Source organism: Rattus norvegicus, chromosome 2 (genome assembly GCF_021556685.1).
Source record: "Rattus norvegicus strain SHRSP/BbbUtx chromosome 2, alternate assembly SHRSP_T2T, whole genome shotgun sequence".
Taxonomy (NCBI): Eukaryota; Metazoa; Chordata; class Mammalia; order Rodentia; family Muridae; genus Rattus; species Rattus norvegicus.
The window spans coordinates 121,287,918-121,301,627 of NC_141535.1; the positions used below are offsets into that span (position 1 = coordinate 121,287,918).

Genomic DNA, 13,710 nt, shown 5'->3' on the forward strand with positions numbered 1-13,710 from the left:
GAGCATAAATATTCTCCATATTCCTCATTTTACTGAAATTTGTAGACATATCCTTCCTGATTACCAAGAATGCAATTATTAATGTTTAGAGACAACAATAGGTCCCTTTTACCTGATAGCCTGATATGTTCACACGAAACTTACAAGGAAAACAATTCTTACCATCCATCCTTCCCAATATTTTTACCACCCCACAATTTGCTATTCCTGGAAGTTCAACTTCCCTGTTAGCTTCTTATTGTCTGTTAGCTATTGAACCACATTCCTTCTGACCCCTCCTAGAGCTCCTGGGCACCTGGGTGTATAAGCCAAGCTCCTGTTCATCACCTTGCTTCCTTTTTCTTGCTGGTCTAATATACAGACCCAGCTGACCTAGTAGGATTGATAGACAAATAATAATAATTTTGTTCCTCCCCTGTAAAGACAAGAAACATATTTTTCTTACTGATTAGATTGTTTCTTACTACAAGAGAAATCAAGATGGGAGAGACAGGAAGGATGGCTGCGCTCTCTCTCTCTCTCTCTCTTTCTCTTTCTCTCTCTCTCTCTCTCTCTCCCTCTCAGCATTATTTTTCAACAAGAAGTCCTCATAACACTGGGCTCTCAGCAAATGCAGATGCTATGCGACCCACAGAAAGGATGTCTCCAGGAACAGAGGCTTTCTTCCCTTTCTGCCCTCAGTTGGTCCACCCTGACCCATCTCTCTATATGTGAAGGGCTTTACTGTGTTTGCAGGAAGCTGCAGACCAGTTCTAACATCCATTTGCCTCTCCTCTCCCCAGTATCCCAGCTTCATCCACCAGGGTCCATGTTTGTACCAACTGTTTCCCAGTTGAGTTCCGACCTCTCAGCCAGCAATGTGCACAGCCATCCCAGTCACTAAACCGCATCTCACACAGAGCTCTGGGCCTCAACTCAAGTGATACTACTTCAGTTTCCTGTCCAAATTTAGTGTCAAATTGGATGCTCCTCGGTGATAACAGAAGCTCTGCTTTGAATTGTTTGTGCCTAGAACTTTACATTAAATCCTTTCAGAGCGCAGTTGACTGAAACAACAGGAAGTGAGACCACCCATCCTTGACTACTGCACTGAATCTGGCTGTGCTTCCCAAACCATGAAGGAGACATTTAAGGTTGAAGATAATATATAACCTTAATATAGTGGCTTCAACAGCTTTATCTGTGTCATATAAGAAATCTGACCATATGTATTTGCTGTTAGGCCCATGCCTCCACAGCATGTTTAGTAACTGTGAGTCTCATCCTTCTCTATATATAGAAATAAACTATGCATATTGTATTAACTCGGGGCCACAAAGTGAATGCTACCATTCTTCAAGTTATCAAGTTTATATTCTGAATAGAAAAAAGGAGGACTAGTGATCCCAGTTACATATTGTGAGCCAGATGGCAGTGCCCCATGACTATCTCTTGTGGTAGGTGGCTATGAGGCAAGGTCTGGGTAAGCCAAACATAGTGCCTGATATATAACTGAACTGGGTACATTCATGAAAATTTAGTTTAATGCAAAGTAATTTCAGAATCTGGAAATGACCTAGTGAGTGGTGGTAAACATGAGAATACAACACAGTCTGGTAGGAATTCATTGGGTTGCCTGCTGGTGGTGATTCCCCAGGACCATAGGCCATGTGCTTGGTACCTTCTGTCCTGTGGTTTGCTTTCAAACTTCCTGGTTTCCTGTCCAGAAAAGTCCAATTGGTTTGAAGAAGTAGAGGCACAGGAAGCTGTGGCTCGTTTGGTTTCCTGTCACCCCACAAGCAGCCTACAGGTCTGCTGTCACAGCTTCTTCACAGTGTCCAGCGTGAGTGTTTCTTCCTCCCCACCCCTTTGGGGAGAAGCTTTGGTTGCCTTGGCTTTGGTAGCTCAGACAGTTCCCTACGGAAAGGACTTTGTCCTCCTGAAAAGATGTGTCCTCCTCTTGCTCTGGCTCCTCCTTCTCCTCTCTTGTCACCCTGCCCCATCCCCATCTACATAGCTCAGTGGGCAGAGATACTGAAGCACTCACAGCTGAGGGGAGAGCAGAGCAGAAGGGTTTCAGCTTCAACCTTTGTCCTGATTGGTTCTCATAGTAGCTGGAATTTAATCACAGGATTGAGCAAACAACAAGACCTGCTTGCCATACTGTCACAATTCCCAGGTTAGCCCCATCTGAGCAGAGTAAGGAGTAAAACTCTCCTACTGTGTTAGATTTGCCCAGGCTCTTTGGATTCCCAGAGGCAGCCAAGAGAACTCAGTGTATTTCCTGAGCTCACCTTTTACCTTTGTTTGCATCCTCTGCCCTGTGGGAACAGAACACCAATCACACAGGAGCAAACCTTCCAATCTGACTTCTAGGGCATGAAGCCCTACACTCTTTAGCGTACAGTCCGAGAACAGAAAAGGGAAATCACTCCATGTCTCCAAGCCTGGAGAACTGGCTAGTATATTCTGTTGCTTTAAAACACATCTGATGCCCTGAATAGGTAATCTACTGCTCAGGAGTGAATCTACCGTGAGGTACCACAGGGAAGAGAGAAGGGCACTTCCGAGCCATTTAGCTTACCCCTGTCTCCAAGAAGAGCCTGGCCAGCACCACATAAACAAACCTTTGGTTATATAGAGAGCAGAACTGTATTGTTAGAGAATACTACACATTCACTGTAAAATATTTTATAAAAAGAAAAGAGTGCCAAGAAGATAAAAGGTCAATCATCTGTGGTGGTCACCTCCAGCCCTGGCAGAGGCCATGGCTTTCCAGTGATCAGCCCACTTCCCACTTGTGTGTTCACAGCATTTCTGGATTGGGATGAGAACCATCTAGCACTTTAACTCTTCATTTTAACACAGCAGAACCTTTTAATATCATATTGTCATAGAGTACTTTTCACCACTGTTTTTTCCTAACCGTTATTATCATAAGAGCTGCGTAAGGAATCATATTTCTTCTAGCACGCTGCTGTTGCCTGAGTCTCTTCATCCCCAGCAGTGTCCCATGTTACCTGCCATCCCATCTGGGAGCTAGGGCCCAGGCTCTACACTACCTTAACTGCTGCCTGTGTTTACAGGGCCTGAGGTTAGTGATGAGCTTCGCAGAAGCTCCAGGGTGGCTCTGGTAACTGTCCCTCTAGCTGGAGTCTTGGATTGTTCAGGGAAGGCTCTGCTGGTCTATTGATTTCCTCTCTGGTCCCTGCAGCAGTGTTGGGTCCCGAAGGATTCACACTGTGGCTTCCTCTGTAAGCTGACGTCACAGAGTGACTGCCTCTGCTTGCAGGCTTCCCAGTTACTAGTGCTGGCACCCACTGACCACCTCCTTTAGGCATGCCTGTGCAATAGAACAACGGTACTGTCTCCCAAGAGGAGAGCCAGTCTCATCAGCATGTGATTCGCCACCCACTTTGTCTCTAGGACACAGAACCACAGTAGCCTTGGCCCAGATACACCTCTGTTCCTTGCAGTTGTTTAGGCATTTCACCACAGCGATGGGAAGTCGGCCAACAAAGCAGGATCTGCAGCTTCTGGCAGATATTGTTAACAATGTTTGCTAAAGCTCCTGCCTCTATTTGAAATGGGTTGGCAGTGTAGACTGCTGCTTTTCCTGTTTTTGAGGGTGGCAGGTACATCCTACTGGTGAGACGACTGTCTTCTGTGAGAACACCTTTCTCCTAGGCAGACTGTCACTTCAGACTCACTGTTACTACATCAGCCCTGTAGGCTGTTCAGAGGGTGGTACCAGGAAGAGACTGTTACTCTGGCTCTTAAAAGTCACCATAAACATGTTCTGGTTATCTAAAGAAATAGTGACTCTTTGGAGCACTGGAGAGGTAGAAACAAGGGGATTCCTGGGTTTACACACACGCGTGTGCGTGCACGCGCACGCACACACACACACACACACACACACACACACACATGCACGTACACATACACAGATAAATTGCAATTCTTATAGAAAAACATAAGGGAAACCAAGGACATTCCAGCAGAGTCTCATGAAGACTGATGCAAGATGTGACAACTACAGTTATCCATCAGAGCCCCAGTCCTCCCTCCTCCCCGCACCTCCCACTCTTGGATGCTGGCACTGGGGCAGACTGCTCCATTCAGATTCCCCGGCCATCTTTGCCCCGTGGAAGACAAGTAGAGCTCAGAACAGAACTCTTGAGTAGGGCCAGCCTACCTATGACAGTCTTTGAGTTTAGTGGTTCTTCCTGGTATGACTAACCTCAGCCAAGGTGGTATATATGTGTTAGTAGATACGGTGTTCTCTCAGAAACAGGCACAAAACTCTGAGGCTTTCCAAAGGGACTCAGGATCACTGGCAGGACCTGGCCTTGTCGTCTTCCCCCCCAGCAGAGACTTCCTGGAGGCAACTATTTACAGTCTTGAAGGACAGGGTTTCCTGAGGAGGAAGGAGGGTTAGGCCAAGATCACAGACTGAATAGCATAGAGTGCTCAGAGGTACAAGAGTCAGGACTTACAGTGCCCAAGTTAGAACAGTGTCAAAAGAGTTTCACAGACAGCCAGGAACAGGGGAGCAAAGGGAGATAAAACAGAAACATTGTTTCAAACGTAATAATAACTGCCATTGTAATGAGTTTAGAATGCCTGGATCCTGGCACCGGCAATCTGTAGGTTGCAAGGACCCTAGTCACTGAGGTTTAAGAACATATAGCAAAAGACAGCACTGAGCTGGGCCTGGTGTGAACACCTATAAATCCACCACTCAGAAGCTGAGGCAGGATTGCTAGCTCAAGGCTGCACAGTGCCAGGCTGACTGCATGTCCAAAAAACAAAACAAAATAAAGGGGAAAAGACAGGTTTAGGTGGGGGAGGGGGGGACATTTTCAGTACTCCATGGATACACATTTGGGTATAGAGTCCAAGGGTTATTTATTCAAAGAAAGCTCTTTGCTCAGACTTACTGAGATAAATTGGTGGAAATGTGTTCATGCAGTGTTTCGATAGATGCATACACAGTGAAACGGTCCCCACTATGACGCTAACTCTCTGTCATGGAAGCTTCTTCCATCCTGTCAAAGCACTTGGCTGTTCTGTGTTAATCACAGCTTAAGGAGAGGGACGCTGTTCAGCAAGGTTCTCTGTGGAGGATAGGCTGTTTTCTGAGTGACCAGCAGTCAGCCAATGTCTGCTTAATGACGGCCCATTGCTCCTCACTAACCTAGCACCTGCTTATGTGTTAGACCAGACAGGTGCAGGGCTGGAGACAAGAGAGGCTATGTCCTGTAAAGTGCCAGTGAGTGGGTGGCAGATTTGCCGTACTCAATACAAAAAAGCACAGGACTCCTACCTAAACCTCTGCATGGGAATGATGTGAATCCTGACCCTAGCTCCCTCATTAGTAAACAGTTTTGTTTTATGTTTATTTTAACTTAGTAAACAGTTTTGTTTATTTTAAATTACAAACAGATTTTCCCAAAAGTTACATTTCCCTGTTCTGGAACATATGGGTCAGAGAGCAGTGGTTAGAGCCTTGAGTACATTGTAACTCCAACAGAGACAAGAGAACTATGCATTCAAAGCCATCTGGGCTACATAGTGAGACCCTTCTTCAAACAGCAAACAGCAAAAAAGAAGACAGAAAAACAAAGCAAACAGCCCTTGAGCCAGCTGCTGCCAGGTTCCAAAAGTTCTGTTTGGGGTTTTCTAGGATCCTACCTCCCCAAGAAAAGGTAACCTGAAGTTCTTAAACCTGGCTTTCTCCTGTGTCCATGTAGGAAAATACTGCCGAGACTCTCCCCACCCACTGCTGTGGTGTTTCAGGCCACTCAGGAGCTGTGGCTCTGTGAGATGATTTTGTATGTACGTCAGACAGAGCTTCACAGCTCACCAGTTTCCTCAGAGAGGCTCTGAATTGTTCTGGAAACGAGATAACAGTGTGGTTCTAGCAATTTTCCTGGGTGATCTTTAGGGTTGTCCTGTGGTTAATTTGATCTGTGGAGCAACTGCATTGTGGGTAATTTTGAAACAAGGGATGTACTTCTCTCTCTCTCCCCTCAGTGACATCATATAGGCACCAGTCCAAGGGGCAGTGTCAGGTTTGGCTTGAGGACTTAGAGACAGGATCTCTCTCTCTCTCTCTCTCTCTCTCTCTCTCTCTCTCTCTCTCTCTCTCTCTCTCTCCTCTCTCTCTCTCTCTCTCTCTCTCCCCTCTCCCCCTCCCACCTTCCCTCCCTCCCTCCCTGCCCCCTCACCCAAATTAATGTTAAAAAGAGACACAGTTAGGATATGTTTTTGACATTAATGATAACTAACATTCTAGGTATTATATTTTGAAAATGGTTTTTATTTTCCTTTTCCTTTATATCTTTCTATGTTTGTCTATTTTAATTTAATTTCTAGCATAAGTAGCACTATTGCCTTTTTAAAAGCGACAACAAAAACTGTTTTCTTTTGGAAGAATAATTTCAGTCTTCTCTTTAGTGACTGTGGTGTGTCTTGGTAAGCAACACCCTGCTGATCCTTTACATCCCTCTCTTACACAGAGAGGTTAAAGAGGAAGACAGAGGGGATCGAATGTTCAAACAGATTAGCCAATAAAAAGCAAACAGTCAAAACACCAAACCCTTTACAGAGTGACAAGTGACACGCCCGCTACTGTGCTGATCAGGAAGTGCATTGGGTTAGACCTGCTTGTAACATAGAACTTGAGAGTTGAGAGCCTGGGGACTGTCTGAGTCAGCTGACCTGAACTGCTGTAAAGACCCTGTCAACAACAGAAACAAACAGTAGAGCAAGTGTCTGGATAAGCTACAAACTATAAAATACAAACAGTAAAGCTATGTAAACCCAGAGCTAATGAAACCTCTTTTCAAGATAAACTTTAGTTAGCATTTTCCCTGGCAAGAAACTTTGGGATGAAAATCTTAAGATGAGTACATTTTTACCCAATAATGTACACCCAGTTTGCAGATTAATTTTCCTTCCTGAAACCCAGTGTTCTGCAGAGACTGATTCTGGTAGGCCTGGTGCAGGAGGGGCTGGGGGACGGTAGAATAGTAGAATAGAATGGGCCCTTGGTGGGTGTGGGGAGGGTGGGGTGGGGAAGGTAGAATAGAATGGGCCCTTGGGTGGGTGTGGGGAGGGTGGGGTGGGGAAGGTAGAATAGAATGGGCTATTGGTGGGTGTGGGGAGGGTGGGGTGGGGAAAGTAGAATAGAATGGGCCCTTGGTGGGTTCTCTAAGCTACCTCTCTGCTTCCACTTCCAGCTTCCTGTCCCATTTCTTCTCTGAAGTCCTGATTACTCTCACTGAAGCACCTGGCAGTAGACAAAAGAGAATTATGCTCTCTCCCTTGTCTGTGGGAAGTGCACTAAAACAGTTCTTGTCTGTAGCTGGTTTGTTTGCCTTGAACTGCAGAACTGAGCTTATCCAGCTGTGCCCAGGAACACTGAGGTGAGCCCAGACTTGAGCATGCAGCTCCAAGAGGAGCCGGGTCTGACAGGTCCCCGGAGTGAAGTGGGGTCTGGACCAAGCAAGGCTTCCCAGTGAGGCCTCTGGCCTGAAGCCATAGAGTGAGCCTGGTTCTTCCCATGTCTGAGTCTGTCCATGGCCATGTCTTCATAACACATTAGCAGAGAATACATAATTTACAAGACATAGAACAAAACTTCATTTCTCACACCTCTAAAAGCAAGACAGGTGTTCAGCATCAGGTGCTGGTGGAGCTCAAGCCTCGAAGGCCCAGTCTCTGCTTCCAAGAGACCAAGAATGTTGAGTCCTCTCATGGAAGGTGTGGAGAGGCCACAGGAGCAAACGTCACTCATCATATTGTTTGTCACAGCCTAGTACCAACACATGGATCCTGCACTCTGTAAAGGATGGGAAGTGTCTGGACCGAGGCAGCAGTTTAGCAGATGTTGGCCTTGGCGGGCTCTTCAGATGGCTGAACAAGATTGACTCCTCTGGGCTTCAGAATGAATGACACATTGAGGCAAGTAGGCAATTGGCTTTTTGGAACCCCATGTGAATTAGTCAGGGTTTTCCAGAGTCACAGGATTTATGGAATGAATCTGTATGTATATGAAAGGAATTTATTGGGATGGCTTACAGGACGCAGTCCAGCTAATCCAACAATGGGCAGCTGCGAAGGGAAAGTCCAAGAATCTAGCAGTTGCTCAGTGCTGGGTGTTTCAGCTGGTCTTCTGTGTAAGTTGGTATCCTGAAGAAGTAGGTTCCAGTGGATATGCTGGCAAAGTAAGTATAAACAGGACAAGAAATAACAAACCCTTCTCCTTCCATTGTCCCTATGTAGGCTTCCAGCAGAAGGTATGGCCCAGATTAAAGATGTGCCTCAAGGTCCCAATTAAGAGCATGTGTCATCCCACCTCAAGATCCAGCTCAAAGGCATGTTGTCTCCTGCCCCAAGATGCAGGTCACAGGTGTGGCCTCCATTTCTGGATTGTAGTTCAATCTGGATATAGTCAAGTAGACATCAGAGAGCAGCCATTGCACCATGTGAGCTGGGTGTGGGGCCATTCTGGACATCAAGCTGAGCTTTTGTGCCCAGCACTTTTATATGGGCTTTATGAGCAGGGAGGATGGATTGCCCCCCTATATAATAAGATTCTTATCCTCTAATGTTCAAATGAGGGCATATGTTCATAGTTGAACTGCACTTCCCCAAGCACTCCATAATGCTGACTCTGAGAGGTTTCCGTGAATTTGAGTACTCTCCCCACCCTGATACATCTAGTGACTAGACCATGTGCTCACTGCACTTGGAGTCAGGTCACTGGAGTGGACCCCTGTCATCCCTGCCTTGTCTGGCTCCACTTGTTGGCTCTTGTTCTGGGATTTTTTTGGTCTTTGGTCTTTGGTCTTTGGATCTCAGCTCTGCTGCCTTCTGGCCCTCCTGGGCTGTCATCTGTTTTGCTAGATCATCTCATTACAAGAGATGGTCCTTTTTCAGTCAGTCCATTAGGCCACATCAGCTCTCTCCTGCCCCTAGAGTCTCCACAGGCAGTGAGCCCGAGGGTATCCCTGGAAGCCTGGACTGCCCAGCCACTGCTCTCTGCAGGGCTGGTACTAACCCACTTGGGTTAGTCTGGGTTGTTTCAAAGCCAGCTCCACACCCGTAAGATACAAAGATTGAACTATGTCCCCCTATAACATCTGAATTAAGAAACAAACATTATTGTTGCTATGGGTAGTGTTTGTAATAATTTTGAGATACATATACTGTCTTTTTTCTTTCCAACATGAATTTTGCCCTAGAGTATTCATAACGCATAGTTGATTGACAGGACCATAACGCATAGGGTTTGTTTTTTCAAAAGTTGAAAAAAGATGGAAAACTTGAGTGAATTTGCATAGCTTATGTTAATTAGTCCTGTGTCCCCCTTCATAGCACAGGAGACAGAGGTGGACAGGAGCCTTGGTATAATGGAAAGATGTATAAAGCCTGACGCAGGCTTCACCTTTCGGGACTGGAGTTTTTATCCAGAGCAGCTTGGTACCGTACGCAAAGGCAATAGAGCAATGGAGAGATGTTCTTGAGATTTGGTCTCCCACCCTCGTTTAAATTACCATCTGCTATTTTCCGTGTCTTCAAAAGGGGAAAACTGAAAGTAAAGGAGGGGGTTCTTACCGTGACTGGTCATGCCTTCCACCGCTGGAATGAGAATGATCAGGCAATTTGGTTTTTCCACATTCAAAACTCATTTATAAAAAGCTCAGTTTTCAATGGCATTAAGATTGAAAGTAATCAACAAAGGCAGGAAGCTCACTGCAGGAGAACTGAGGTTCCCCTCAGCTCAGAAACCTGAGATCGGCGTGTGATTTGTTCATACAGGGATGCCCTGCCCATACTCAAAACTGTCTTTTCTCCCCATGACATATCTATTTTAGTCATGCAGAAAATTGCCTCATGCGCAGGCCTGTGAGAAGGTTTTTGTAATAATTCTCAAAGGGCTTGTTAAGTCGGGACTGCGGTGTCTTGCTTAGAGGACAAAGCTTACTGAACTGAAAAAGATTTCAAGATTTCAAACCTGAAGATTCTTTGTGTTGTTGGGCTGTGTGTGTGTGTGTGTGTGTGTGTGTGTGTGTGTGGTGTGTGTGTGTGTGTGTGTGTGTGTTGGGGTGTGGGAGCAGTCGGCCAGTGAGGCAGGTCCAGCAGAGATGGGCTCTTCTGATCTATCAAATGCAACCTGTGAGGAGGGTCCTTGCTTCTGAGGAGACTGGATATTGTTGATTCTTCCAATCTTTATCAATATGATGGAGAAAAATGGTTTTTGTTTGATTGATTTTATTATTATTAGGACTCTGATTTCTCTTGTTATCAGTGAGTTAAAATCCCCTCTGTGTGTGTGTTTGCGCTGTTTTTGTCTGTGAATTCCTGATCCTATCAAGCGTGTGTGTGCAGTGGGGATTAAACACAAGTCCCTGTGTATGCCAGCCTACACCTCAGCCCTGTATGCTATGATTTTATGAGAACACTGAGGTAAAGCAGAAGTTAAGGGTCCTACTCAGGAAGAAAGGACTGGCCCCTGGAGCACTGGGAGCTGCCGCTGTGGCCTCTTCTGGTAAGAAGAGAGCCGTTGCTGTGGGTCTGCCCCAGTGGTCAGACTCTCAGGGATAAAAGTTCATGGAGCAGAGCCTCCCCAGACAGAGTTTCCCTGGGAGGGAACTATTCGTGTCTAGCTCACTCATTCCCTCTGCACCTGGTTGTTGGGCACTGCCTGGGTTTTGCTGACTCCCCATTTCCTATCCTGGCTGTTGGGAACTTTCTATCCATTTTCCTCTTTATTCCTGGGGTTTTGTCAGGTGTTAACTTGCTACCAAGCAATAGGGAGCGGAAGTTAACCACTCCTTTTCGTAGTTCTTTAACACTTGGGTAAATCAAGTCACAAGATAATCAAGACTCTTATCAAGGAACAAAGTGAATGTCTTCCAGCAAGGAGGGGCTGACATGTCTTAGCATTGCTCTTTGGATAGTTATTATCCCGTAATTATTAAGCAGCCGCTTCTAGGATGGTCTGTTAACCCTTACTCTTGGAAACTATTAGAGGCAGCTTTTAGAGACCAACAGAGAGTAGAACACAGTGTGAGAGTCTGGGGCAAGGGCTGCCGAGTGCTGTGAGACCCAATTGCTGAAGCAGCAGCACACTCAACTGTAGCATGGAATTCGAGCTTGCTATAGGAATCTGGACGTCTGTAAACCATTAGTCAATAATAAGGACAAATACTGGGCCAAAGCAAGTCAGAAAACCAGCTGGGCAATCTCCAGACTGCATCTCCATGTCCCTGTCAAAGCCTCTTCAGATCACCAACTCCTTTCATCCTTGTTGACTGCTGTTGGCAGATCTGGCATTCAGCAGCAACAAATTCTTTCTCTTGGACTGGTTCCCAATAGTAGGGTTAGGGGATGGAACCGTGCCTAGAATGCATGCAAAGATCCACCTCCCGGGTGGACACTAGCCATCACAGAATGGTTCTCAAAGTAGGTGTCTGCCCCTCCAGTCACACTAGAGTGCTTCTTGATCATAAAACTCACTTGAGGATTTTGAGAGAAAGTTAATTTTGCTTGTAACAGATGTCATAAACTTATATCAAATAAATATATGTGATTTTAGAAAAATGACATTTTTGCACAGAATGGACATTGGCTCTGCTTGGAAGACATGTTCTCCAAGACCAAGAGCTTACCTGGGGAGGCAAACAAGCAGGAAGAGCATGGGCACCATGATGGGGCACTATTGGCAGGTGTGGCCTTGTTAGAATAGGAAGTGTGTCACTGTGGGCATGGACTTTAAGACCCTCATTCTAGCTGCCTTGGAACCAGTCCAAGAGAATGAGGTTTGTTGTTGCTGAATACCAGATCTGCCAACAGCAGTCTACAAGGATGAAAAGTCAACTGGAGATCTGAAGAGACTTTGACAAGGGACATGGAAATGGAGTTTGCCCAGATGGTTTCCTGTCTTGCTTTGATCCAATACTTTTGACTTTATACAGAATTACAGTTTAGAGACTAGGTGAATCTCAGAAGAGACTTTGAATTTTGGATTTTTAACATCACTGGGACTGCCATAGACTATGGGGACTTTTGAAGTTGCATTAAATATATTTTGCATTACGCTATGGTTAGGTATGACCCCCATAGACTCACGTGATTGAACAAGCCTATGGGGGCCAGAGAGTAGAATATGATGGTTTGAATATGCTTGACCTGGGCATTATTAGCAGGTATGGCCTTGTTAGAGGAAGTGTGGGCATGGGCTTTAAGACTCTCATCGTAGCTGCCTGGAAGCTAATCTTCTAGTGGCCTTTAGATGAAGATGTAGAACTCTTGGCTCCTCCTATACCATGCCTGCCTGCATGATTCCGTGTTCCCGCCTTGACAATAATGGATTGCACCTCTGAACCTGTAAGCCAGTCCCAATTAAATGTTGTCCTTATAAGAGCTGCATTGGTCATGGTGTCTGTTCACAACAGTAAAACCATAACTAAGACAGACACCCATACAGGCTGCAGTGAACTTAAAATGTTTTTGTTTATAAGAGTTATCATGGTCTAAGCATGGTATCTCTAAGCAGCAATAGAAGCCCTAACTAAGACATTAGGGTTTCAGATAACTGAAAAGACTCCCCTACAGTTAAAAAGTCATTCCCATCCAGAAATCTCCTAGAGACACTAGAAATAGTCTCTGACTACAAATAAGCTGCCAAACCATCTTGTTACTTTCTTTTCTTTTTATCCCCCATTTATTAGTTTTTTTTACTTTACATACCCCAGTCTTCTTATTTTCAAAAATATTTATGGAACAGATTGAATGGGAGGGAGAGATTCTGTCAGTGTAGAGCACTTGCCTGACATGTGTAAAGCCCTGGGTCCAATCTCCTGAGAAATGGGCTTAGAGCTAGTTTCGAGGTTCCCTTCTTCCTTCTTCTCCTTCATTCCCTCACCGCCTCCACAGTGCAGAGAGTGCCTGTCCACCTCCTGGTTTTCCTGTCACGGTGCCCTCCAACTGTTCCCGCAGGCTACAGGATGCAGTTTGCCTCCCACTGCCCCTCGAGCATTCCTCAGCAATGACCCTTGGAAGGACATCTACAAGGAGTCTCACTGCGATGGCGTTGCACCACATGGAACTGCCCAATTTATAAATCAAAGAAATAAAACAGTAAAATATGATTTGGTTTAACCGAATAATACAAAGGTGAACTGTGCTTGAAATCTTGAGAGCAGGGGCCATTGGCTCATTGCTCTTGGCTCAGTCAGTGCCTGACGTAATGTTGGCACAGCACAAGCTCTTTACGTATTAGCAGATAATGCGTCAAAATGTTATAATATTTCATGACTTTTTGATGTATTAGATTTTGTTCATTTTTGTACACTCAGATATCATTCTATTTTAGAATTGCTTTCAAAGATTCAAGTTAAGCCAGACATACTGCCCATAGTCCAAGCACTGCAGGCTGGGTCAGGAGAATCATAACTTCAAGGCCAGTTTGGTCTATGGCAAGTTCCCACTCAAAAAATAAAATACATGCATATAGAAGAAGATTAAAAATTCAAAAGTCAATTATTCTTGGTAGTTAGATGTTCCTATCATATCAAGGTATTTTTAATATCCTTAATTTGAAAAGAAAAAAACAGTAGATAAATATAATTTCAACTGAGTTTTGTTCCAAATAATTATTTGAAAAATAGTCCAGTACTTGTAGGCACATCTCCCTTTTGAAACCAGCACTTTGGT

At 45.1% G+C, this 13,710-nt stretch overlaps 1 protein-coding gene across 2 annotated transcripts in view; it reads right to left on the reverse strand.

Moving 5' to 3' along the window:
* Positions 1-9,795, reverse strand: part of Il2 (interleukin 2) — a 41,999-nt gene extending 32,204 nt beyond the window's left edge. The window contains exons 1-2 of one of the 2 annotated variants that reach the window (XR_015658114.1): positions 9,607-9,795; positions 5,388-8,205 (exon numbers count right to left, since the gene is read on the reverse strand). Coding sequence is in view for 1 of the 2 variants with exons in the window: in XM_087614424.1 (XP_087470550.1) it covers positions 9,607-9,680 (74 nt within the window). In the remaining variant the exon portion in view is untranslated. Of the gene's footprint in view, positions 1-5,387; positions 8,206-9,606 lie in introns of those variants that run through there. The other variant, XM_087614424.1, reaches the window with a different exon arrangement.
* Between the last annotated feature and the right edge of the window lie 3,915 nt (positions 9,796-13,710).